The sequence below is a fragment of the Sinohyriopsis cumingii genome, chromosome 15 (assembly GCF_028554795.1).
Source record: "Sinohyriopsis cumingii isolate HCF-2022 chromosome 15, ASM2855479v2, whole genome shotgun sequence".
NCBI classification, from domain to species: Eukaryota; Metazoa; Mollusca; class Bivalvia; order Unionida; family Unionidae; genus Sinohyriopsis; species Sinohyriopsis cumingii.
The window spans coordinates 122,014,245-122,028,427 of record NC_142975.1 but is presented as its reverse complement, the minus strand read 5'-3'; the positions used below and the strand labels follow the sequence as shown (position 1 = coordinate 122,028,427).

The 14,183-nt window shown below is 34.4% G+C and overlaps 1 protein-coding gene across 1 annotated transcript in view; it reads left to right on the top strand.

Moving 5' to 3' along the window:
- The window catches only part of LOC149782632 (uncharacterized), a 28,974-nt gene that overhangs the window by 2,666 nt on the left and 12,125 nt on the right, over positions 1-14,183 (top strand). The window contains exons 2-7 of the mRNA XM_089934119.1: positions 2,992-3,070; positions 3,514-3,649; positions 6,684-6,775; positions 8,083-8,146; positions 12,120-12,297; positions 13,394-13,637. Coding sequence (XP_089790245.1) covers positions 2,992-3,070; positions 3,514-3,649; positions 6,684-6,775; positions 8,083-8,146; positions 12,120-12,297; positions 13,394-13,637 — 793 coding nt within the window. The remainder of the gene's footprint in view (positions 1-2,991; positions 3,071-3,513; positions 3,650-6,683; positions 6,776-8,082; positions 8,147-12,119; positions 12,298-13,393; positions 13,638-14,183) is intronic.

Here is a 14,183-nt window from a genome sequence, read left to right as displayed (position 1 = left end):
TATAGAAGTAGTAAGATTAAATTAAATGAGTGATTTGAGGGATACACAGTCCTAGTGTAATATTAAAATTTTAGCAATTTGATACCAAGAAAATCAACCCCATTTCATGTTTTGTTTGTTTCAGTTATATTTTGTTTATTCTGGTGCAAATTAACCATTTTTTAGGCTCCATTATGTTAATTGAATAACAGTAAGTAATAAATGTGAGTAATTTATAAATTAAATTATCTGCTGACCTATAATTTCACCCAATTTTATTTTTCTTCTTCTGAATCCCCATAAACAGTGTGTTTCATTCATAAAATGAGAGAGGGATGTTGTAGAGTTCAATTTGTAAAAGAAACTCATAATGCATAATGAAATGGAATGTGTTTTAGTAAATGAAACAGCATTATAAGAAAAGTATTTGTCTGGGCTTCCATAGACAAATTAACATGGGCTAATGGGGCCAGACTAGAGTTTTATTCTAGTATCCTTTCTTTGCCAAGAATCCGACTTCATCACCACACAAGTGCCTTATACATGCAGGACAGTCACCAGAAATTCTGCAAGTTGCAGACAGTTGACTAGAATATGGGACAAATACTGCACAGGGGATCTGCAAAAAAGACAGTGATAATGTATAGGGATATGCAGGTTATATAATCAGGGGTAATTTGCAATAACTTGTAACTGCTTGTTGATTGCATAAGAGATTTCCATGATTTCGTCTTGTATAAAACTAAAATTAGTTAGAGTTTATTGTTGTTCTTCATTTCAGATGTAGTATTAGAGTGTGTTCTAGGCCATTATATGTATACATTAACTACAGTTTGTGTTTTTTGAACTGGATAGAGATTCTTTCAAATGTTGCACATTTGATCACATTGATGCTGTCCAGTTCAAATAACATTTACATAGGCAATCTGTTTAATTTAGAATAACTTTTAACTTTGGGTTGTTTTTATTTCATTTAAGTACGTAATCAGCTGATCTGTCAAAATGCAATTTGTTGTTCAATGTTAATCTTGGTATTTTACTGTGCCTCTGTTATTTTTTACGAATGTTATCATAAAAGCATGCTTTATATTAAATTTACAAAATTTGAAAAATTATGTTTCTATTTTACCTGTCAGTTATTGCAATAATTGGATATATAACAACAGCATGTAGATAGAATGGCTATGTATACTAAATCTATGTTCTATTAGAGATGAGTTACTTCCCTTGTGGCTGATGGTGCTTAACAACCATGATTTTTTTGAGAACAATTTGCATTATTGAATATTATAATTATTCAAACATTTTTATAAAATTGACACAGTATATTCCAATGAAAAGATTATTATTAATGTTGCACAGTATATCCCTAATAAACATATGGGGGAAACATTTTCTGGCCAATTCATTCAAATTGAAAGAGAGCTGAATCAGATCTGAACAAGTTTTGGGCTGAAATGACATATTGCCTCTTATAATGTAATAAGGCAAACACTAAATGAGTTCCATTAATAATTTCATTCCTTCCTCCATTTGAATAGTATGCCTTCAGTTCATCTTTCAATGGACAAGGTGTTTGTGTGATGTAAATTTGCAGCTTGATCTTAAACAGTGCAAGAAGTTGGTATAACCTTACCTTGGTTAGTGTCCTCCATAAATTGTTCATTTGGATAATAATTGACATCATATGTATAATAATTGGCATCATATGGATAATAATTGGCATCATATAGATAATAATTGGCATCATATGGATAATAATTGGCATTATATGGATAATAATTGGCATTATATGGATAATAGTTGGCATTATATGGATAATAATTGGCATCATATGTAATAATTGGCATCATATGGATAATAATTGGCATCATATACATAATAATTGGCATCATATGGATAATAATTGGCATCATAGGTAATAATTAGCATCATATAGATAATAATTGGCATCATATAGATAATAATTAGCATCATAGATGATTGGCATCATATAGATAATAATTGGCATCATATGGATAATAATTGGCATCATATAGATAATAATTGGCATCAGATGGATAATAATTGGCATCATATGGATAATAATTGGCATCAGATGGATAATAATTGGCATCATATGGATAATAATTGGCATCATATAGATAATAATTGGCATCATATGGATACTAATTGGCATCATATAGATAATAATTAGCATCATAGATAGTTGGCATCATATAGATAATAATTGGCATCATATGGATAATAATTGGCATCAGATGGATAATAATTAGCATCATATAGATAATAATTGGCATCATATAGATAATAATTGGCATCATAGATAATAATTGGCATCATATTGATAATAATTGGCATCATATATATAATAATTTTGGCATCATATGTATAATAATTGGCATGAAATAGATAATAATTAGCATCATATAGGAGGTGCCCCGAGTGGCCGAGTGGTCTGAAGAGCTCTCCATTATGGATCACTGCCATATCACCTATGTCTGCATCGGTTTGAGTCTTGAATTCAGCCAATGTGGGTATGTGAAAAAGCTTGCCCGTAGCTTCTCGTGGGTAGGTGGTTCTTTCCAGGGTTTTCCCAGGTTCTTCCTCCACCGTTAATACTGGCCGCCATGTATAGCCTATCGTGTGCTGAAAAATGGCATTAAGCCCCATAACAACAACAACAACAAAAGCATCATATAGATAATAATTGGAATCATATAGATAATAATTGGCATCATAGATAATAATTGGCATCATATGGATAATAATTGGCAAGCACTGTATAATTAATAAAAGAGCCATTAGGAAACAGAACAACTTTTAAAAAAGTCCAAAATGTAATGCTTGTGATGAAGTGGTATGTGTCTTAAGGTCAGCACAAATGTTTTATTCCATCATTCTGTGTTAAAGTAGCATGAATTAAGTTTGAAAATGATTCAGAATTATGAAATAGATTATCTTGGGAAAAGGCTGTTTTGTTCACTGATAATAAATGCTTATATATTACAGGGAGAAGTTTCGCTCAGACTATGTGGCAGTGAGAGGATTATTGAACACTCTACCAGACAATATCACACATGATATTATGGTAATGTCACATGCTGTAAAGTCCCTCAGTAAACTCCAGTCCCTTTTATAATGCAGTCCCTCAGTATACTCCAGTCCCTTTTATAATGCAGTCCCATCATATACCATATTCCTTCTTATAATGTAGTCCCTCAGTATACTCCAGTCCCTTTTATAATGTAGTCCCATCATATACCATATTCCTTCTTATAATGCAGTCCCTCAGTATATTCCAGTCCCTTTTATAATGCATTCTAATCAACCAGCCTTTTTTACGTCGTGGTCATATTAGAATTTTTACATATATTGTTAAGTGTGTGTTGCATTGCATATAAATTTCACCTGGATATTTCCAGGATACTCTGTGATCATAAGTTCAAAATTAACATTGATAGAGGTCATGAGTGTGACAGTTAATATACTTCATCATGCACAATTTATTAGATTTTGATTTTCTTCCAACAGGTTCCATTTGGTTCCCTTGCTTTCATGCCAGGCAGACTCGTACATACAAATGAGATACTGGTATTGCTTGGAGACAACTGGTTTGTGGAGAGGTCTGCTAAACAAGCAGCTGAAATTGCAGAGCGCAGACTTAAAGGTTTATAGATGCAGAAAGAGAAAGGTTGTGGGGTGGGAGTGTTTAGCTTCATGTATTAATTATAAAAGGGAGAAAACCTCCTATACTAGGGTACTGTCAGTTATCTCCCCATTGTAGTGAACACTAGCAGTATGGATTTAAGTTTGACATGGATCATTCACCATTGAAAATCTTTTTAAGTTTATGGATTGCCATGAAAACTATGAAATTGTAAAAGTTGGTTTATCTCCGAATTTGATGAAAACTTATTATTTGCAAAAAACTCGTTTCATTTATCTGGAGATAAACAAATTATACAGAGTGAAAAGGTTTTCCCAGTGTGGGATACAAAATGTAAAGTCACAAATGAAATGGTGAAGTATCAGTAGTTACAGGTTTTAATAGTATGTCAGCACAATACGGGCTATATGGTGCTGTATGTAAGTAAAGATCTACAAATTTCAAGGTAAAGATGTGAAAACAACAAGTGCACAGCCTTAAAGAAACATTAGTTACTACACAAAAAGTTAAATTGTAAAAATATTCAAATTCTGTAAAGTATATAAAATAAAAGATATGTAAAAGTGACAAGTGTGAAAGAATCACGTTGCTAAGTTTGATTGTTGTTAACTTTCACTCATTTTTGGGATCATCAACAACTAGTACTACTTTACATGCCATCACATCAGCATGTAAAACAGTAGCAGTGCCCCAACCATCACCATCACTGGTGACTTTTGAGAGTAGATTAAACATATTTAAAAAATATTAAAAAAATTCCTAGTAAAATATGTTTTTTCAAGAATACTTATCCAATCATAATACCTTAGGAGAACTACTACTTCGCAAATCCAGCCGTCCTAGATACTACTTGTAGCTAAAGGGAACTAAAAGTTGTCAGTCAACCAATGTGGTTGACAGGCAGAGTGATCTCCCCTTAGGTATAAGACTTTCCAGCAAAAATCTAAAAACGTCAGTTACTACTTCTGCTCATGTGAAACAGACTCTTAAGACTTGTGAGTTATCATCCTTATTAGTAGTTTGTACAACATTGTTCTTTTGAGATGGCAATTTTGTTTTACAAAGCACCCTTCCAAATTCTTTAATAGCTTTTGTTTACTTGATATCTGATTTCGTATATTTTTACGTAGATACAGAATACTAGATCTAAAGTTTCCATCAGTTGTTTATTGAACTAGTAATCAGTGACTGCCATCATTGTGCTATCAGTCTGTTGAACCTACTGACAATCCACATATGTAAAGGGTGACATCACCATACTTTCTAATTATGCCCACTGCTACCAAACATACAGTAAAGGTGCATCTTTAGATGAACATGTCTTATGCCAAAACTGGGTTGTAAGATGTCTTATGCCAAAACTGGGTTGTAACATGTCTTATACCAAAACTGGGTTGCAACATGCCTGATGCCATAACTGGGTTGTAACATGTCTTATACCATAACTGGGTTGTAACATGTCTTATGCTAAAACTGGGTTGTAACATGTCTTATGCTAAGACTGGGTTGTAATGAGCTACTTTCTGGGATTTATTTAACATTGCTTAAAAATCGAATCTATTCTTTATGTCTGGGCTGTAGCTCCTATATTATTACGCTATATCCTATTGACATACTTGAACTTTGTATCCATTCTTTTTATGTCTGAGGGGGCCCCGAGTGGCCGAGTAGTCTAAAGCGCTCTCCATTACGGATCACTGCCATCTCACCTCTGTCTGCGTGGGTTCGAGTCTCAGATTCGGCCAATGTGGGTATGTGAGAAAGCTTGCCAGTAACTTCTCATGGGTCGGTGGTTCTTTCCAGGGTTTTCCCTGGTTCTTCCTCCACCATTAATACTGGCCGCCATGTATAGTCTATCATGTGCTGAAAAATGGCATTAAACCATACAACAACTACAACTACAACAACTTTATATCTGAGATGTAACTCTTACACTATTACGAAAAGGTCCCATTGACATCATTCTTACACTTTGTGTCCATTCTTTATGCCTTTACTGTAACACCTACAATATAACATTAATTCCCATTGATATCATTCTTACACTTTGTGTCAATTCTTTATGACTAGACTGTAACAGCTACGTTATTTCACTAGGTCCCATTGACATCATTCTCACGCTATGTGTCCATTCTACATGTCTGGACTGTAACACCTCCACTATTATAAAAGGTCTTATTGACATCATCCTTGCACTTTGTGCCCATTTTCTCTGTCTGGGCTGTAACTCCTACATTATTACACTAAGTCCTATTGACATCATACTCATATGTTGTGTATATCTTGGACTGAGCACATGTTGCATACCAAGACTGGGACATGAGTCTACTTTTTAAAATGTATTAAGAATTGAATTGTGTTTGGACTCTAATTCCACTACCTTTTAACATGTTGCCAATAAACTTATACTAAAAGTGCATCTTACATTGGAAGTATTCATGCACCAAAATTGGGTCACAGTGACTAACTTTTCATGGTTTATTCAAAATTACATCTAATGTCCATGTTTCATGTTCAAACCTTTATGCTACTACACTTGTTGGCATCAAACGCATTCTTTTTATAAATTTTTGGATGAGTTTGTTTTGCACTAAAAATGGGTCACTGTGAGCAATTTTTTAGGATTATGTCTGAATCTAATTCCAATACCTTTTCATGTATTGCTTCCAAAAGTACATTGAGAATGAATCTTACAATAAAAGCATAGTTACCCATCAAAACTGGGTTGCACTGACATCTTTTCAGTCATTCTAAACATCCTTAAGATGGGGCCTGTGCTCAAATTTTAAATCCTTTCACCATTTGCCACCAAATATACATTGTAAGTGCATCTTATGATTATGCTGTGTCACTTGCCAAAACATGGTTGCTGTGATCTACTTAATTGAACATAGAGTAAATTTAGTTATTGTTAATAATATTACTAATAAACATGCCAAAAAGATTGGCATATCTTGTTTTTTAAAATATTTTTGGTATCACCTGACACATTTGTAATAGGTTGGTTTTGAATGTTGGCCCTTAATTTTTGCAGACACAGAGGAACAGCTCAGGAAATTAAGAATGCAGCGAAAGTTGATAGAACCACAGATTGAATTTACATCAGAGTTTCAAACTATTGCAGAGGTACATTAATTCATTATGATATGATTCACTAGCAAAATAGCATACTTTCAGACCTGGTAACCCTTACAGTATGACTGAAATGGCATGTAAATTACTGATTTGAAGATAAATAGCAAAAGATACAAAAATTTGATTGTTGCAGCTAAATCTGGATATTGGCTTGTCACAGTTTGGTCCAGTCTGAATATTCTATTTGATTCAGTGAATTTAATTGGGAAACAAGGATAATCTTCAATGAAGTTGATTAGGAACTTGGGCTAACTTCATAATGAAGTTGATCAGGGAACCATGCTAGCATTACTGTGAAGTTAGTGAGTGAACCAGGCCAGATAACATTTATTGGACTTGTGTGTCATGGCAGTAGAGAATCCCCTCCCCCTCTGATGGTTTCAAGTTGAAAGATCTAGCAAGAAGCCACTAAGCTCCATGGGGTTTGGAACTGCGATTTCAGAAACTGTAATGGAGGTCATTATGGTCTAAGTGTACTTAAAGACTTTTTAGGTTTACATATTTTTTGTTTCCACTGAATTTCTCAGATTCATGATACCTCACTGAAAATTGGTCTGATTTATTAACTACCTTGCTATTAAAGGTCTAGTTAGGGTTGGCAGGTCTGTACTTGTATTGGGTGTGTACTTGTTTAATTATTATTTACATATTTATTGGAAAATAATGTCTAATTTTCTCCTGTTTGTACTTATTTACTAACTTATGGAAAATGATCATCGATAAATAATTATCAGAAGTCATAATTGACGTGAAAAGTAAAGGACTATTTTAAATACAGAGTACAAACTATTTGTTTGGTCAGAAGAAATAAACTTGATTACTGATGTAGCAAAATGTATAGTTCCACCATGTCAGTTAACTCCTTATTGCTTTACCTATGACCAAATAGCAGTTACAAGCAGTTGCATGGAGTTAGTGATTGCATAGTATTTTAACTGCTGGGCTGGAAATGTAGGGTTTCAGATTTTCCATGTCTTGAAACTACAAGAGGTTTGACTGACACTAGCAATAGGGATACAAATCAATATCCAATAGAAGATAAAAATTCAGGGCAGACTTGTGCAGTATTTACTCATGCTTACATGGTCACGATGAGATATAAAGATTACAGATTCAGTTTTATGCAGTAATTTAATATTTTCTTTCCATTTGAAGGTGATGATTATTTATTGGATGTGCAAAGTATATGGTCATTCATTTTAATATAGTGGGTTATTTATAATTAATATAGACAGTTGGTTTTGGTATCATCATTCAGCTGGCTTTCGATGAATCTCTCATTTTTCTTTTTGTTGAAGGAAAAAGATGGTGTAGTGGACATTCAGGAGGGCTACGACTCAGATAAGGAAAGGGAATGGAAAGGTAAGATTTATTTCTAGTAGTAGCAACAAGATGACACCCCTGTACAGCCCACTAGTGACTCACTGAAGGACAATTTGTTCTGCTTATCCTGGTTTTCATGACAAAGTACAGCCTACAACTGAAGCAGAATGTATCATGCTTGAATAGTTTTGTGACATAAAGTAGTATTGACATGAGCAATTAACATTAAAGATTAGATCACATGACCTCAAGAACATGACAAAATTATCACATAATGCCACTCAGAGTTTAAAAAAAAATCCTTAAATTCAAATAATTCTTAATCTTCACTGCAACCGCATTAAGCTTTTTTCATCCAGAAAGTGCATGCAATACATTTTGCTTTTCCCTCAATATGGCCACATTTATCCCTGAATGCTTTGCGTATTACTATATATAATATCACAGCAAGGTCAGTTATCACCTATATATAGAGAGCAGGGTCAGTTATCATATACATCTGAGTAAGGTCAGTTATCCCATAATAAAACATCAGAGCAGGGTCATATGTTACAAAACATTAGTGCAAGGTCAGCTATCACCTAACATCAGAGCAAAGTCAGTTGCTACATATAACATCAGAGCACAATCAGTTATTACATATGACATCAGAGCAAGGTCACTTGTCATATATATATATATATATATATATATATATATATATATATATATATATATATATATATATATATATATATATATATATACAGTAGTCCCCCTCTTGAACGGCCCCCCTGACCAGCGGCCACCCGCTCCTTATGGCCAGAATTCGTTGGCACCGACGAGTTTGTGTTCAAAAGTACCCCTCGCGAAAGGCCACCTGGCTAATGTGACCAGCGGCCAGCATATTAGTGCAATAATATAAAAATTTACCCCTCACAAGCGGCTGCATTTTATTTGAATATGTGTCCAGGACCAGTATTTTATTCATAACATGTGTTAAGTAATCCGATTTCTGCTTCCCTGATGTCAGGTTTTCGTTACTGAAAGAAGTGTTGAGTAAAGTACATTTACCACTAAGGTTAATATTATATCATTTACGCCTCACAAGAAGCCAAATTTATTCCATAAAAACTGAGAAAGACTCAAATTTTAATCCATACAAAAGGGTAAGTACATGTAATCCAATTAGCCTTACTGCTGTGTTATCATAAGATGTCTGGTTTAGTCACTCTGATAATTGTTAAAATTACAATTATTGAACAGTAGTAACAGCTGAGAAGTGGCAGTATCGATGTACAGTACCCAAGTCAGCAGGAAAATGGTTTGGTAGCCGTTATGGCTTCCCTTAGATGTTGAGCTTGTTCACTTTGATAATCAGTGGCTTTTACTACTGACAATAATTGTCAAAATTACGAATCCTAAGGGCCGCGAGGTCAAATCTGCATGATGTTAATGGTACATATCGAAGCTGTTTTGGCTTCTCTCACTTAGTGTAAAATAACGTATAAAAACAATAGGGTACCAGACTGTGACTAATGAATCACGTGACAAGATCACTTCCTTTAAAAACACACGGCAATTTGTTTAGATGCATACAAAATTGTTTTATCAGTATTGTAGTTGGCTACATGAATAACTTACTACAAAAAGATCAACATATCATCGAGGAAAATAAAAATTCTCAGTTTAGAGGAGAACGTGAAAGTAATTCAACTGACCGGGGGTGGGGGTGTGTGTCTTTGAGTATCCTTGCAGAAAACTAATATCGGGAAGACTGAGATAAACAATATCCTGAAAGATAATGAAACAATTCTGCAGAAGTGGGAAGGTGAAATGGTCGGAGAAAGGAAGATGTTTGAGCCAGGAGACGTTTGTATCCTGATTTGAATGACAAGAAAAAGCAACAATTTTGTCAGTTGAATTGGGATATGACAACTTTGCCGCAAGTAACGGATGGTTGCACAGATTTCAAGTCTGACACAATATCAAGTGTTCTGTCCTTAGTGGAGAATCAGCTGATGTTAATAATGAAGTTGTCGAAGATTGGAACAAAAGACTAAATGATATATGCAGGGGATATGACAGCAAGGATGTTTTTAATGTGACGAGACTGGTTTGTTTTTTAGACTGTTACCAACAAAGTGACAGATGATGTGAACTGTAACATAATTATAAAGACAGTTTTAAAACTATATCAATGGTTATTCATAGCATTCTTTTGAAAATGATGGCACAGTTTGTTTTACATTTATTTCACATCATACATGTGATTTTTTAATTAAAATATTAAATATTTAAAATTAAATGTACTTGTGACTTTCTTCATATGTATTTACTATTCGCAATTGTCATCCCCCTCTAGGGGGCCCCAAGTGGCCGAGTGGTCTAAAGCGCTTACCGTTCCGGATCACTGCCATCCCACCTCTGTCTGCATCGGTTCGAGTCCAAGGCTCGGCTAGCGTGGGTATGTGGGAAAGCTTCTCGTGGGTCGGTGGTTCTTTCCTGGGTTTTCCAGGGTTCTTCCTCCACCAGTTATACTGGACGCCATGTATAGCCTATCTTGTGCTGAAAAATGGCGTTAAACCCTAGAACATCCCCCTCTAGAAAGGCCACCCGCATTATAAGGCCACTTCCCTGCTGCATTAGGGCTGGCCTTATAAGAGGGGGACTACTGTATATATATATATATATATATAATATAACATCACGGCGAGGTCAGTTACTACATATAATATCATAGCAAGGTCTGTTATCACGTATAACATCACAACAAGGTCATAATCAATGGAATGTCAGAGCAGGGTCTGTTATCACGTATAACATCACATCAAGGTCAGTCATATACAACATCAGATCAAGGTCAGTCATATTTAGCATCAGAAAAGGTCAGTCATATATAACATCAGAGAAGGGTCATCATATATAACATCAGAGAAAGGTCAGTCATATATAACATCAGAGAAAGGTCAGTCATGTATAACATCAGAGAAAGATCAGTTATCATATAATACGTAACATCACAGCAGGGTCAGTCATTGATACCTGTTATAAAGCTTTATGTTTTCCTACTCATTTAAAAATTTAAAGCTTTGAGAAAATTCATATATGTTAATGGAAAGTTAATAGGAAGGTGACCAGTGGAAATTGGTAGGCATGCATGTAGACATAGGAAGCTGACCAGTTGAATTTGGTAGGCATGTTTATAGACATAGGAGGGTGACCAGTGGAATTTGGTAGGCATTTTTGCAGACATAGGAAGGTGACTAATGTAATTTGGTAGGCATGTTTGTAGACATAGGAAGGTGACCAGCAGAATTTGGTAGGCATGTTTATAGACATATGAAGGGGATCAGTGGAATTTGGTAGGCATGCTTGCAGACATCGGAAGCTGACCAGTGGAATTTGGTAGGCGTGCTTGTAGACATATAAAGGTGACATGTGGAATTTGGTAGGCATGTTTGTAGACATATCAAGGTGACATGTGGAATTTAGTAGACATGTTCATAGACATAGAAAGGTGACTAATAGAATTTGTTAGTAAGACATGTTTGTAGACATAGGAAGGTGACTAATGGAATTGGTAGTAAGACATGTTTGTAGACATAGGAAGGTGACCAGTGGAATTTGGTAGTAAGACATGGTTGTAGACATAGGAAGGTGACCAATGGAATTTGGTAGTAAGACATGTTTGTAGACATAGGAAGGTGACCAATGGAATTTGGTCGACATGTTTGTAGACATAGGAAGGTGACCAATGGAATTTGGTAGGCATGTTTGTGGACATTTAGATCATATGAATTGATGTACCTGCTTTGTTACCAGTTATGAACAAGAAACATTTTGAAACAAAGTAGAGTTTATATGATGTCTGTTTATTGCTTGATTTTTGTTTGTTTCTGTTTCAAAAATTGTATATGTTATGAATAGTTGAATACATTAAACTTGATAATGCTTAAGAATTTGAGTTGCTTCTAAATTATTTATTCATACTTATTATTTTTAAATTGTATTCATCAATTCTTTTTGTCAGCCAAACACAGAGAAAATGTCAGAAAATACAGGAAGAAGTCACAAGAGTACAAAGAACCAGAAGCAGCTAATCAGAATACAGGGGTCAGTGGTCTCCTAACAAAAGATGCTGAATTATGGGCAAGGCTGGATGAATTGGAAAGAATTGAAGCGGAAAGAAATGAACTGACAAATTTAGGGTAGCACCTGCTGTATTATTATCAAATATATTACCCATTTGTAGTGTGTTATGGACTCTGAAGGTAAATGTGGAAAGGGGCATATCTTTATTCGCTATGTTGAAACAATGACATCCTCCTTTTCTAACAGCTATTCCTTGGAGAGCTAACTTTTTCATTTGGCTCCTCAAAAAATTATCCCCCATCACTGTAAAATGCTGTTGCTCCATGATTTCTGATGGAACCTTTCTTGGGACTGGATGTGGCCTAACTTGCATTGAGTCCAAATGTATTGGGTTCCAAATGAATTCCATTGGTGTTCCAAATGAATTGAATTCTTGAAAGTGCTGATGTACCACTAGCCGGGAATGGTGTTGATGTGTTAACAGTCTTCAGGTATCACAAGAACATAATCCAAAATGTCTTTGAATGAATTCAAAATAATTCTAAAATTGTGATTATGTACAAAAATAATCAATGAGCACTTTGTAATTCCAAAGAATAATTTAAATAAAACCTCTCAAATATTAACTGAAGCAACTTAAATTGATTCTACTAAGCCAGATGTTAAGATATTGAATGAGAAATTATGAAGTAAACAAATTTATATGCCTCTTCACCTGACCTGTATCACAGTAAACAACTCTTCATCTGACCTATATCACAGTAACCATTTTCTGAAAGTACTCTGTCACCTTAATGGAATTTTCTATCAAATTCATAAACAAGGTCAGGTCTATTTACTTACATTTTGGCAAGCTACTTGGGAAAGAGCATATAGGTCTTGTTTTTCTCAGAGTAAAACCAGTGTCCTGAATTCAGATCCAGGTAAACATAGTTATCTCCAAATGATAATAATCTTAATATACAATCTAAAATCATAGACAAGAAGTGGCTCTGTGATGTGTTGTTTATTAAAAAGAAAGACATTAGTTAGGTAGGCCCAACCCCTACCCTCAATTATGGATAAAGGTCAGTCACACAATACAAATTAAATATACATAACATATTATCATGGACAAAAAGACAACACACAATACAAATTATTGCTAATAAATGTTTATGTTTTGTGAGAAAGGCAGTTTTTCCTTTAAAAAAAAACCTGTTTTATTTTCAGGTTGGATGAGGAGAAGTCATCCACTACAGGAGAGAACATATCATTGCCCACTCCACAGAGGTCAGGAGGTGAAAAAAGAGTCCACTGGGAAAACCAAAGCCCTCCAGATGAGGAGGTGGAGGAAAGTGACAGTCTTGACTCAGATGATGATGCTGATGATGAAAAAGATGAGGAAATCCATTCAGAAGCTTCAAGTTCTGTTAGAATATCAAAAACAATTTTATTTACACACTCCAAAGTTCAGGTATTGTACATAATAATTTTTCTAATTCCAAGGTGCATATATTGCTGATGTTTTGGATTTATAAAGGTGATTATCAAAAAAATCCAGTTTATTGTAAAATTTGGTGTCTGCATCAGCAGTAATTCAAGAATTAAAGACAGAAAATTTACATTTAAGTTTACTTAATTATATACTTTTAGATAACTTCCAAAATTTTTGTGTTACTGCATTCTTTTGATGTGCATTTTACAATTAGAGGAATGTATTTGTAAATCATAATGGTGAATGGAAAAATGTAGAAAAAATACACTTGATTATTGATTTTGTGAAACTCTTGAAATGAGTTGCTAGTTTTGATTGAAAGATGTTAATGTAGTTTGAGTCTTGTTTTCTGTTTGTGGTGTGCTCTTTTATTTCCATGAACATTGACAAATGTCTTAAATACATTGATCATTCTATGCATGAACATTGACAAATCCTTTAAATACATTGATCATTCTATACATGAACATAGACAAATCCTTTAAATACATTGATCATTCTATACATGAACATAGACAAATCCTT